Genomic DNA, 13,702 nt, shown 5'->3' with positions numbered 1-13,702 from the left:
ATATCCAAATGGGGGAAATTATAAATGACCTATATACGGTACAGTAACAGTTGGACTTGGACATGAGAGTAAGGCATGTTATTTGAATAAAGAATAGAGACTGCCCTATCCTAATATAAAAGATGTGTAATATCTAACATTTTCCATATATTCTCAGATGATCCATCGCTTCATGAGAAGAAGCTGAGCATTCTGAATCTATTGGCCTGCTGGAAAGATGACTATAATTGTTACAGTCCATCAAACAACATTGTGGACAATAGCTACAAGTATAGGAGCTGCAAAGAAATCAAGCAGTCACAGTCTGGTGCCAGAGGTGAGTAATGTGACAAAAGATATACACACTTTACACAATATGGAAAGCAATCAAATACTATCTCATAATCATAGTTGCGACACCACATTGTTTGATCACAGGCAGGGCCGGCTCCAGGGGTCGGAGCCTTGAGAAGGCGCCCTTACATCGCACGCGACCATATTTGGGTGCGTGGCCTAATTACCATAGGTCACGCCCCCTATGTGACATTATTAGGAGGCGTGCCCGCATGGCACGCCTCCAAATAATGTCAGGCTGGGGGTAAAGCCCAGCACTCCGTCACTGGCTGGGCTTCCCCCAGCCCTCTCCCGTCAGTGAATTGTTGCCGCACGCGGCATCGATTTACACTCCGGCAGTGGGGGTCCCCAACCTCCCGATTTGACCACCTGCGGGCCACTTCGGCCCGCAGGTGGTGAAATCGGGATACTGGGGAGGGGTGCGCCCTCTACGGGTGGCGCCCCTGTGCGACCGCACTGGTCGAACACCCCTAGAGCCGGCCCTTTTTGATCACATGTATACTAAATGCAAGGACTTTTTGTACACATACTGTACCATAAGGCATAGGTGTATTTTTAAAGTGGTATCTGGACTTTAATACCAGGTTACCAAGTGAAATAAAGTTTCCTGCCATTTGATTATTGCACATAAACTAATTATTATTTTATGTTTTTAAGTGTTATTGTCTAACATGGTACTTTATATTTTGTATAGAATACATTTCTTTTACTGAATTACACACCAGATTATAATATACTATATTTTTTTCAGCTTCTCTCTATGAGCTGTTAATTTGTTTTGTAGGACTATATGTCAGGGGCAGAACTGCTAACGCTGCACCCAGTGCGTTGCAACAGAGCCCTGTGGAGTAAGGGATCCACAGGGGCCCCCTCCACTGATCAGATCATCATCACTGATGAACTGCAGTCTGGACTGTCAGCAATCTAAAGCTGGGTGACAGATACATTGGTCGACCAATTTTTTTCTGATCTTTACACATCTATATATTTTAATATTTCACCAATATTTTTAAATTATATAAGATTTTAAATAGATAACAATAAAAGTATAAGTTTTAATATCGGTTGGTTCAGAGTACACTCTATTAGATGCTTTCTTTTTTCTTCTCCTTTGAAATGTTGTAATCCTGTCGTCTAGTGTGTATGCACATTTACTGTGCCACTCCCAGTAACCCTCTGCTCCTCCCTGTCATCATGTACCCATCACCTTCTGCCTCTCCAAGTCACCATCTGCCCATCACCCCATGTCTCTCCCTATAATGGTCTGCCTCTGCCCATCAGCCTCTGCCTCGCCCCATCAGCCTCTGCCTCGCCCCATCAGCCTATGCCTCTCTCTGTCATCTTCTGCCCATCACCCTCTTCCCATCACCCCCATCCCAGCACCCTGGGTCTCTTCCCATCACCCTTTCTACGTCACCCTCTGCCAGCAGATCATCTGTGGAGCCTCCGAGCAGCACTACTGACATCAGACACTGGTGATTTTAAAAGGGGCAAAGAGTATTATTATTCGATTAAAGGGGGCACATATTATTATTATTTGATAAAATGGGTGTCGAAGCCGGATGATTGGCTGAGACCAGATCTCAAGTTAATATCGGGCGACGCCATTTTATGTTGCCCCTGACGACGCCATCTTGCATCATCAGCATGAAACCATTGTGTGCGATGCTAATATGCTATTATTAGCATCGTGCGACTGCATTGCTACCACATATTGTTAAAAGTCCTACCATACCCCATACGCACATTAAATCATTCATATAATATACAAGACGAACAGCGCACAGTTGCACTGTTTATTAGAACACTCTGCACATAAAATGCACCACGCATATTAGCAACTACATGTAATATCCTTACACTTGCACATAAACTTATAAAAAGGTTCCCTGAGCATTAAGGTTAATATTAGAGGTTTTATACTTATCAAGTCTATTGTGAAATACATATATTTGGTATCTAAGGTTTAGTACATGATAAGCAGACCATGTTTGGTGCCATTCTAAACCTCTGTTTATTTGCAGACTTCCGGTTCCATCGGCAAGGAAATTGCAACATGCGTTTGCAAGTTATGGATCATAGAGAGATAGGCATTGAAATGTACTCTGTAATGTAATGTTTATTAGCCAGTTTAGACTTGTTTTTCAGCGGGAAAATGCACACAAAGAGCTGTTGGAGGGCTGAACTATTACTGTACCTTGTATTTTGTATAACCATTGCACTAATTGTGTTATAGATCAAGGCGTGTAACTATATGCTTTTATGTGAATAATATCTTTTTGCACTTTGGAACCACAATCAAAGTCTGGAAAGCAATTATTTCTTGTGCGTACGCAACGCTAAATAGCGACATTAGGGTATAAAGATTAATAGGAATTAATAGTTGGGGGCTCGTCGAGTGAAGTCAAGCTACCACAATTCACATGGTAACACACGTTTATCGGTCTCTCACCAAAGGGTGGAGGGCCATTTGCAGGAAAGAACGCATTGCCTTCGAAAACCTGTTACCACTTGATGCTGAGAGACCGCTATCTGTTATTGTGTGTTAAAGGAGCGCTGACTAGGATCTAGGGACAAGGAAGGAAGAGTTGTTTTCTTTCATTGTTAAAATTTTGTGTTAGAGGGTAATCGCACAATAGCCTACGCATATTTCCTGTATTGCTGCCACGTGTTCAAACGGTCATTTTATTAATAGCGTGATTGCTTGTTAAACCTCTGAATTATACTGCTATATTAAGTGAAAAGGGTTTTATTTTCTGTGCAGAAAAGGTGTATGTAATTGAAACGTGTGATTGCAAAGCGGAGGCTACTGTCTGGTTAAGCCTAAGTGTGAAGTGGAGGCTACTGTCTGTTAAGCCTACTTGAAACTCGGTAGGTGCCCGACGGGGCCGTACAAACTACTGGGCCAGTGTACAAAGCAGGTACATTGTGGTTATGGAGAAACTAAGGGTTTTCTTGGTCCGGGACCCATTAATCGCAAAGTCCATTGATCAGTTAGGTTCTTTGGGTGATGCGATTGAACCGCATGGTTATATAAACCGTGATTGTGAAGTGGGTTGTTGTGGGAGTGAAGCTGCTGGCAAGGTTAGGAGTTATTGGAACTCCTAGATGCTACCAGCTGGGAGTAAACTCAAAGTAGGAAGTGAGTGGTGAAGCTTGGAGTTAAATTCATCACAAGTAAAATAATTGCTAGGCAGTTATTTTACTCCTCGTTTATGCACAACGGACTATATCGCCTAGCGGGGAAAGTGGTGCATAACGGGAAGGAGCGAGCGGTGGAAGCTCGGGTTTAATATCGTCACAGGTAGAATAATTTTCAATAGGTGGTTATTCTGCTCCTCATTGTGCAAGCCGACTGTAATGCCAGGGGTGCCGACTGTGCATAATGGGAGAGAGTGAGTGAACGTAGCTCAATGAAAATCGTTCACCAATCGAATTTCTCTAGAAATTGCTAAGCGTTTTCTCAGATGGGTGTAAGGCAATCTCTAGTAATGGTCGATGATGTGCTGCTGATGGAAGGGCTGACTGGATCGGCCAGGTATATTATGTTTAAAAAGTATGGTGCGTACGCTACTGCGTACTGCGACATATGGGTCAAAATGACCAAGAAATGTAGAACACCGTTTCCTAAGATTGGTAGCTTTGATTCGAAGGTTCTGAACAATGTCAGAGACAGTATATGTTTAGTGAAGTCTCTGAAGAAAAGGGTAAAGTTTAATGATTGCTTGAAGTTGTGCCAGCATGAGGGAAACATGTGGCTTAGTGTTGTGCATACAATGCAAATTAGCGTTGCGTGCACGACGCATGCAAATAGCATTGTGTGCATGCCGCAAAGTAGCGTGCACGCACAGCAAGGTAGCGTTTCAGAAGGTAATGTTAGTAGCGCACACGGACCACCACTGCCCTATGCAGATGGGGGTGAAGGTACAGTCGATCTAAATAATCATGAAAATTTAACAAGTAACTTGTACCCTCTCCTAAGTAACTATAAGGAACATGTTTATGATGCAGATGATGAACCTGTTGTGATGTCTGCTGTTTCCCATGTTGCATAAATGCTAAATGTACCACCACAGCAAGCACAGGTAGCTGCCCCGCTAGTACCAGAAATGGAGGTAGCCCCACCAGTGCAGGAAGTATTAACACCCGCTGTAACAGTAGCGGAGATTACTAATACCATACGTAGTAGCAATAGGCTGAACCCTCAAACAGGTAGTAAGGCCAAAGGTAGCAGTGTGGCAGGCATCCATCCCATCCGAACAATACCTGTTCCCAATGGGAATCCAGACACACATTGTGTAGTGGCCAAAAGAAATGTAGCGATGCATTGTCCATGGACAAGAGCAGAACTACGTTCCATAATGACAGATTTCTCTGACCCTAGGAAAGAACTAGAAAAGTGCCAGAGATTTGTAAAGGATTTAGGTAATGCTCATGAGCTAACCAATAAAGATTGGTGAGTGGTATTATGGGCAGTATTGTCTTCCACACAATACTGACATGAAAAAGTTTATCACGGCCTGTGTATTGGATGGAGATAGTCCCATAACTGATGAAGGCAATCAGGACAATATAACCCACATTGTCACCCAATTGGCTGTATTTTTCCCATTAATTGTTAACTGGAGTAAAATCTTCACGATTAAGCAGAAAGAGAGTGAGTCTGCAGCAGATTATTTCACCAAAGAGCTGCAGACTATTACCCAATACACAGGCATAGATGATATAAAGGACAACACCCATCACAGGGAAATGACCATAATGGTGCTTATGGATGGTCTTAAAGATCCTCTAAAAGCCAGGGTTCAGACCTCACTTCCTGGTTGGAGAGGAGTTACAGTAGACACACTCAGGGAATCTGCAATTGAACATGACAAAAACATCTTTAGGAAGAGAGAAATGCAGAGCAAGAAACTAATGGCTGTTAGTATTCAAGCTCTGGAAGGAATGCAAATAACACTGCAGCACTCTTATCACACTCAGCCACAATACACTCATCCCATACAACCTCCAAAACCTTATCCCTATACACAACCACAATCTTTCCTCATTCCCCAACCCACACAACAACAACAACCTTTCACAACACGTCAACCACAAAGGTGTTATAGATGTAACAAGGTGGGCCACATAAGTAAGTTCTGTAAGGCTAGAATGTGGGAAACGCCAAACCAGGGAACACCAACATACCCACAGAAGGGACACCCACAACAATTAGGACAATTCCAGCCATCACCTGCTCATGTCACAGCAGTGAATGCTTTACTGGAAGAAGATAGTCAGCTCTAGGGGTCAGGTCACACCTGTAGTCTACAGCCAGTCAGGTTAACTGTGGATATTAGAGAAGAACCTGTAATGACGGTTGATGTAGCTGGTACTAAACATTCTTTTCTTGTAGACACAGGGGCGACCAGATCAGTGATAAAATCTCCATCTAATTTACAGGTGACCAGCAAAACAGTACCAGCAATGTACGGGTAAAGTGCAACATTTTCCTTTAACCAAATCTACAGAGGTTACTATTGGTCCATTGCATATCAGGCATTCCTTTCTCCTGGCAGCAGTGGCCCCTACTAACCTACTGGGAAGGGATTTGTTATGTAAAATGGGATGTGTCATTTATTGTACCCCTGATAGTATATTTTTAGATAATCCTGAGAGAGTTGCGCACGAGGTGAGGGATATATTGGACACTCCCCAAAGGTTAATGTTTCACTCTACTGTTTCAGATAAAAAGCCTTCTCAGGTAGAGCAGATGTTATCTCAAATACCAGGTTCACTTTGGACACTGGATTGATGGCAAATGTAGCTCCCGTAATGGTAAATCTAAAAAGTGGTAGGCAAGCTCCAAAAATTCCCCAGTACCCGTTAAAACCAGAAGTAGAGTTAGGAGTTTATCCCATAATTGAGCGGTTATTGCAACAGGGAATTTTAGTCCGTATAGCAAGTGTAGCCTATAACCCAATTTTTCCAGTGAAGAAGGCTGGGGGGAGGGGCTATAGATTAGTACAGGACCTTAGAGGGGTTAATAAGGTAGTTGAGAGCCAATTCCCTGTAGTTCCAAATCCAGCTGTCAGTCTCATGCAAATCCCACCAACTGCAACCCATTTTACTGTCATTGACCTCTGTTCTGCCTTCTTCTCTGTCCCTCTTCATCCTGACTGTCAGTACCTATTTGCATTTACATACAGGGGGGTACAATACACATGGACACGATTGCCCCAGGGCTTCATAGACAGCCCCAGTATCTTCTCCCAGGCCTTACACGACTGTTTACAATCTTTTCAACCTGCCAACGGATCTGTTCTAATACAATATGTGGACAATTTATTGTTGTGTTCTGATTCGTTTATGTCATGTTTAAATGATACTAAACTTTTATTGCTTCATCTCTTGCAAACAGGACACAAGGTTGCTAAGGACAAATTACAGCCATGCCAGTCCAGGGTTAAATACTTAGGACACTGTCTAACCCAGAGATTATGACATCTGACTACTGACAGAATCCTGGCCATACAGACCATGACACTGCCGCAAAAATAACAGCAAATCTGTACCTTCTTGGGAATGTGTGGATACTGCAGAATGTGGATCCCAGGTTTTTCTATTTTGGCTTTACCATTACAGGACTTAGGGGGTCATTCAGACCCGGTTGCAAGTGCTCATGCGCGAGACCCGGCTAGCGACGGTCGCTCCGGGTTTCGCACCAAAGGGGGCGAGTTGTCGATGGTGAGTGACCATCGGTGGGCAGGCTGGGGGTGTGGCCCCATTTGGTGGGCAGGCTGGGGGTGTGGCTGGCCAATTCCCGATGGAACACCTGCTGTTTGGGGGCGGCCCCACTGACATCATCAGTGATGTCAGTGGGGAGCTTCCTGCTTGATCAGAGCAGGAAGCTCCCTGGGGCTTGCGAGTGCCTAGACCCAACCTTAGGGTCTCGTCGCAAGCCCCGATGGTCGCGATGGTCTTGACCATCGCGACCATCACCCTGGTCAGTCGCTAGAGCTGTGGGTGGTAACCCACAGCCTAGCGATCGACCAGAAGGTGGCACTTAAAAAAGTAAGTGGCCGCTCTCATTCAGAGCGATCGCTTGCAGCATACAATCGACTCTGAATGAGGTCCTTAGACTCTTCCTCAAAGCCCGATCGTGTCATACACACAGAGAAAACAGAGCAGGCTTTCCTTAATCTTAAGGATAGTCTGACAAGAGCACTTGCATTGGGAATACCGGATTATGAAAAACGTTTTGATTTGTACTGTACGGAAGCTGATGGTTGCGCTGCAGGAGTCCTCACACAAAGACATGGTGATGCCAGTAGGCCCGTAGCATACTACAGTGCACAATTGGACACTGTGGCAAGATCACTCCCAACGTGTTTAAGAAGTGTAGCAGCAACTGCTCTATTGGTCAGTAAGAGTGAGGATGTAGTATTAGGCCATGATATGATTGCTTATACACCACATGCTGTATCTGCTTTGCTGAATTCTACCCAAACCAGACATGTCTCCTCAGCTAGGTTCACAAAATGGGAACTAGCTCTAATAGCACCTGCAAACATCACCATTAAATGGTGCAGTACGTTAAACCAGCAACGTATCTACCATATGTGCCTCATGATGCACAAAGGGTGGAGAGAGGTGAGTCGCTGGTGGAAGGTGAGTTTTGCAGGTATACTGATGCACATGATTGTATGGAATATTTAAATCAGACCTTTACTGCAAGACCTGACATACGTGATACACCTTTAGAAAATGTAGATGTGACATTTTACACTAATTGGGAGTTGTCATAGACAAACTGACACTGGAGAGTTATGTACAGGTTATGCTGTTGTAAATGACGAAGACATCATAGAAGCCAAACCCCTTGGTCCACCTCACTCAGCCCAAGTGGCGGAGCTGGTGGCACTAAGGAGAGCATGTGAATTAGCAAAAGGCAAATCTACACTGACTCTAGGTACGCCTTCGGGGTAGTACATGATTTTGATGCTCTATGGCATCTGAGAAATTTTATGACAGCAGCAGGCACACCAGTCGCACACTCAAAACATATAAAAGGACTATTGCCTAAGGCAGTGGCCGTCATTAAGTGTAAAGCCCATACATGTGAAGAAGATCCGGTGTCACTGGGCAATAACAGGGCAGACGATGCTGCCAAATGGGCAGCAGGTTTAAGAGTAAACATGCCAATTAATCAAATGATGATGGTTTTCCAAACAATTGATATGCAGAAGTTAATTGAGATGCAAAATGTGTGTTCCATTCAGGAAAAGCCAGTCTGGAGTTCGAAGGGATGTGGGCAAGAGTCCTCTGGACTCTGGAGAGATGGACAAGGTAAGCCGGTGGCACCCAAGGCATATTACTCAAGCTTGGCTGAGGCAGCGCATGGTCTGACTCACCTGGGAAAGCAAGGTATGTGCAAGTTGGTCAGGGCATATTGGTGTGCACCAGGTTTCTCTTCCCAAGCTGAAAAGAGGGCAATGTCCTGTTTGACATGCTTGAGGAAGAACGTCGGAAAAACAATACAAACCGAGCCATCCCACGTTCCTCTGACAGACGGACCTTTTCAGGTAATACAAATTGATTTCATCCAATTACCACCCTGCAGGAATCTCAAGTATGTATTAGTTTGTACAGATGTGTTTTCTAATTGGGTTGAGGCATATCCAGCTGCCACTAATACTGCTGTGTTTACTGCTAAAAAGATTGTTCAGGAGTTTTTATGCAGATACGGTATACCTAGAATTATTGAAAGTGATAGGGGTATTCATTTCACAGGTGATGTCTTCCAGAAGATGTGTAAGTTGATGGGTATTAATAGTAGACTTCACACCCCTTACCGACCACAAGCCAGCACCAAGGTGGAGAGGATGAATGGTACTATTAAAAATAAACTGAGTAAGATCATGGCAGAAACTGGACTGGGATGGCCAGAAGTACTACCACTAGTCCTTCATAGCATCAGGACAACTCCCAGATCCCCTCTTAATCTGTCCCCCTTTGAAGTACTGTTTGGTAGACAACCTCATTTGATTATAAGTCCACAGGAAGATTTGAAAAGTAACAACGAGGTTACTGTAAAGTATCTTATAACAATGAGTAAATAGCTGAAGCAGCAACAGCAGTAACTAAAATTGTTACGTTTGTGTCTTCTTCCAGAGTTTTCATCATCCTAGATTGTTTCGGGAATTCTGGTTTCTGTGATGGAGGACAGATGACGGAGAGGGGAGCTGATGATGATATTGATGGAGTTGAGTTGGGAGAAGGAGCGCTAAACCAGTCGGGGGAGTATCTGACCAAACCCAGTACAGTAATTGTTAAGAGATCTGTTATTTTGGAAACTCGGAGACAGTGTGAAGGTCTATCGTCTGAGGATTATTGTATGTGTGAGATTTGTGGGTCCCTAGTTGACCAGAGATGCATCCAACGGTGCCAGCCTAAGTATAACCCGTATTGGGGTGGTTATCCTTTAGAGGATTATCATACCATGGTGGGCAGAGTTTTAAATCAAACTGACTGTTGGGTGTGCTCTCACGTGCCTCAAGGACAACATAATGTAGGGTTAGTGCCATTCCCATTGAATGTCTCTGAGGTTTTAGAATTGTGAAGAGGGGATGCACTGGATGGAAAATTTCTTATGTCCAAACCACCTCATTTTAAACTCCACCAGTACCAAGTAGATAGATCACTTTTGTGTTTGAACATCACCAACAACAACAAACCAGGAATTTGGGAGGTGACTGGGAATAACCAGACGATGACCGTCTCACTAAGAGCTGATAATGAACTTATAAATTTTGAACTTTTACGCACAATCAGACTAGGTGGAAGACACTTCCTGTATAAATATACACTAAGTTCCACCAAAGAAATGGTTGGTAGGGTACCAGAAGGGTATTGTGCCAAGGTATTACAACCAGAAACTTGTATGAGTCAAATGGGAGAACCTGAAATATAATCACTTGCTAGCGAAATGTGTTTGACGATAATGATGTTTACTATCCCTTATGTACTCCCTGATGATGTGTATTTTATATGTGGAAGGAAAGCGTATAAGTGGCTCTCTCCGAGTTCAGAAGGTTTATGCTACCTAGGAAGAGTAGTTCCAGAAGTTATGACCCTTACACATGGTGAAATGCTTGATATCCATAAAAACACACCATCTCCATATCTTCATATGCATTATGAACATCGTGACAAGAGAAACATGATACCTGGTGATGTACATAAAGCCACACAGTTGATTAGTGAAACAACTGGCTTTCAAGTTTTAGTAGCATTGGATCCCACCAGGATTGCTCGGGGTACTTTAAATTTCAGGTATATTCAAGACCTTGCTAAATTAATAGATAATATCACCGAGGTGTATGATGACACGTTTAGGTATACAGGTAGAGAGTTACAAGCGTATAGGAAAGAACTTGTGCAACATAGGCTAGTGTTAAATTATTTAACATCTGTCACTGGGGGATACTGTGTGACTTTGGCCACCCAATTTGGTGTCAAGTGCTGCACGTATATTACAAATAGCACTAGTGACCCCAGGGAGGTGGTAGACCAGAAGATGGATGAAATTCTGCAGTTAAACTGGGAATTTTGAAAGAACCATAATGCTTCACTGATTGAAGTAGAGGAGAAGGTAGAAGAGTGGTTCACTTATTTGAACCCTGTGAAATGGTTCTCCCGTCTAGGAGAATGGGTCCAGGAACTGGTTGCCACTGTGGGTAAGCTCCTGATCCTTATACTGATTGTCATCTTAGTAATTGGCTTATGTGTCAGGTGTGTTCCTAATGTATTGAAGTGTGGAAAGTGCACAAGGGCGAACCAAGAAACCGAGATGATGGTGATGAGCAATGATATTATGGATACCAAGGTCAAGGAAGAACTGTATTACAACCCTGAACTAGAATGTATCATCAGATGATGTATAGATTTAGCCATGCATGAAATGTATTATTAAATGTTATCTTAAACATCCTAAATAATGAAAGTCCCTATCCCCTTCAAGACTTCCTTTATAGGTTAGGTGCATCCCCACATCTTTCCCATGATCTACCAAGATCCGCGGTGTGCGTATAAGGGTAGTTTTATGTCCCTGCCTGAGACACATTATTGATGGTTTAATGACCACATTGTTCCATTCCATAATATAACATTAGATAATATGTCATAGTGTAAGACTAAAAATAAATTTAAGATGAGAGTGTGATAGCGTATTAATGTTTTCTATCAAAGGGTGGACTGCCAAAGCCGGATGATTGGCCGAGACCAGATCTCAAGTTAATATCGGATGATGCCATTTTATGTTGCCCCTGACGACGCCATCTGGCGTCGTCAGCATGAAACCATTGTGTGCGATGCTAATATGCTATTATTAGCATCGTGCGACTGCATTGCTACCGCATATTATTAAAAGTCCTACCATACCCCATACGCACATTAAATCATACATATAATATACAAGATGCACAGCGTACAGTTGCGCTGTTTATTAAAACACTCTGCACATAAAACACACCACGCATATTAGCAACTACACGCAATATCCTTACACTTACACATACCAAAACTTATAAAAAAGTTCCCTAAGCATTAAGGTTAATATTAGAGGTTTTATACTTATCAAGTCTATTGTGAAATACATATATTTGGCATCTAAGGTTTAGTACATGATAAGCAGACCATGTTTGGTGCCATTCTAAGCCACTGTTTATTTGCAGACTTCCGGTTCCATCGGCAAGGAAATTGCAACATGCGTTTGCAAGTTATGGATCATAGAGAGATAGGCATTGAAATGTACTCTGTAATGTAATGTTTATTAGCCAGTTTAGACTTGTTCTTCATCGGGAAAATGCACACAAAGCTGTTGGAGGGCTGAACTATTACAATACAAAGTGAAGAACCAGGAGGAAAAACCAATGGGATTATGCCAACTCATTCTATTGTATTGCCTATCTCTGCAAGGGTATATATGCAAGCACTCTAGATCTGTTAGTTAGTCATCTTTCTTTCTGTTGGCGGAGGTTTCATAGTTGATGACGGGAAATCTGGATCCAGAGCGCATGCGTATGTATTGAGTGTACCTTGTATTTTGTATAACCTTTGCGCTAATTGTGTTATAGATCAAGGCGTGTAACTATATACTTTTATGTGAATAATATCTTTTTGTGCTTTGGAACCACAATAAATGTCTGGAAAGCAATTATTTCTTGTGCGTACGCAACGCTAAATAGCGACATTAGGGTATAAAGATTAATAGGAATTAATAGTGGGCACAGTTTATTATTAGACACTGGATTGCTATCTGTCTTGTCCGGCTGTCATGTGTTGCACTTCCATGTGCCATATTATGAACTTAGTAGGGGCACTAGAAGGGAGGGGGCCCAAAGCATATTTTTTTGCACCTGGGCCCACCACTCGCAAGTTCCGCCCTTGCTATATGGTGTATACAGTTCTGGTCATACAGTATATAGATATATTATACAGAAAACACTATCTACAGTACATATATTGTGCTTTTAGTTTGTACTACATGCTTCTATGTGCACACCACCTACTTTAATTGAAAGATAATAGCTATTAATGTGCTTTTAATACAGATGGAATCTACACACTAACCAGTGAAGATGGGGTGTCCTATCAGACCTTCTGTGACATGACCACCAATGGAGGAGGTTGGACTTTGGTAGCCAGTATCCATGAAAACAATATGCTTGGGAAGTGCACTACTGGTGACCGTTGGTCCAGCCAACAGGGGAGCAATGAAAATAACCCAGAAGGAGATGGCAACTGGGCAAACTATGCCACATTTGGCTTACCAGTTGGAGCCACCAGTGATGACTACAAGGTAAGAATGATCATGCCGGTCAGGATTTCTGCTATATTATGTTATATTTAGTTTCTATTGTGGCAGGTGAGACTTGTTGCTACCCTATTATCTGGAGCAATACATGTTTCTCTAGCACTTTACATATGAAAATTATTTCTCCTATGTGATCAGAACCCCGGCTATTATGATATATCTGCTAATGACGTGGGCATATGGCACGTGCCAAACAAGACACCAGTAACCAAATGGAGAGATTCATCACTTCTCCGATATCGCACAGATAATGGATTCCTGTCTGATGAAGGTGGAAACCTCTTTCAACTGTACAAGGTAAAATATTACCTCAAAATTACATTTTTCTCAGGTTTGTACAAAAAGTAATCAGTATATTATGCAGACTTATGCAGATACTGTACATCTCTGTATTTTTTTTTAAATGGAATTCCCTTAGAACATTACACACTGCCAAGTTGTACTTCCTGGGTACTGAAAGATGGAGGATCTCTAGGTGACATTCAGACCCCTGAATATCAGTCTAGACAA

The 13,702-nt window shown here is 42.7% G+C and overlaps 1 protein-coding gene across 1 annotated transcript in view; it reads left to right on the top strand.

The window, feature by feature from the left end:
* The first annotated feature begins 236 nt into the window (after window positions 1-236).
* The window catches only part of LOC148543383 (intelectin-1-like), a 55,155-nt gene continuing 41,689 nt past the window's right edge, over window positions 237-13,702 (top strand). The window contains exons 1-3 of the mRNA XM_088468533.1: window positions 237-316; window positions 12,930-13,177; window positions 13,331-13,489. Of these exons, the coding sequence (XP_088324659.1) occupies window positions 12,986-13,177; window positions 13,331-13,489 (351 nt within the window). The 5' untranslated portion in view covers window positions 237-316; window positions 12,930-12,985. The remainder of the gene's footprint in view (window positions 317-12,929; window positions 13,178-13,330; window positions 13,490-13,702) is intronic.

This window comes from Taudactylus pleione, unplaced genomic scaffold (assembly GCF_031769625.1).
Source record: "Taudactylus pleione unplaced genomic scaffold, aTauple2 ptg000004l, whole genome shotgun sequence".
Lineage (NCBI taxonomy): Eukaryota > Metazoa > Chordata > Amphibia > Anura > Myobatrachidae > Taudactylus > Taudactylus pleione.
Note: the sequence above shows the minus strand (reverse complement) of the source record. Positions and strands in the feature narration are given on the sequence as shown.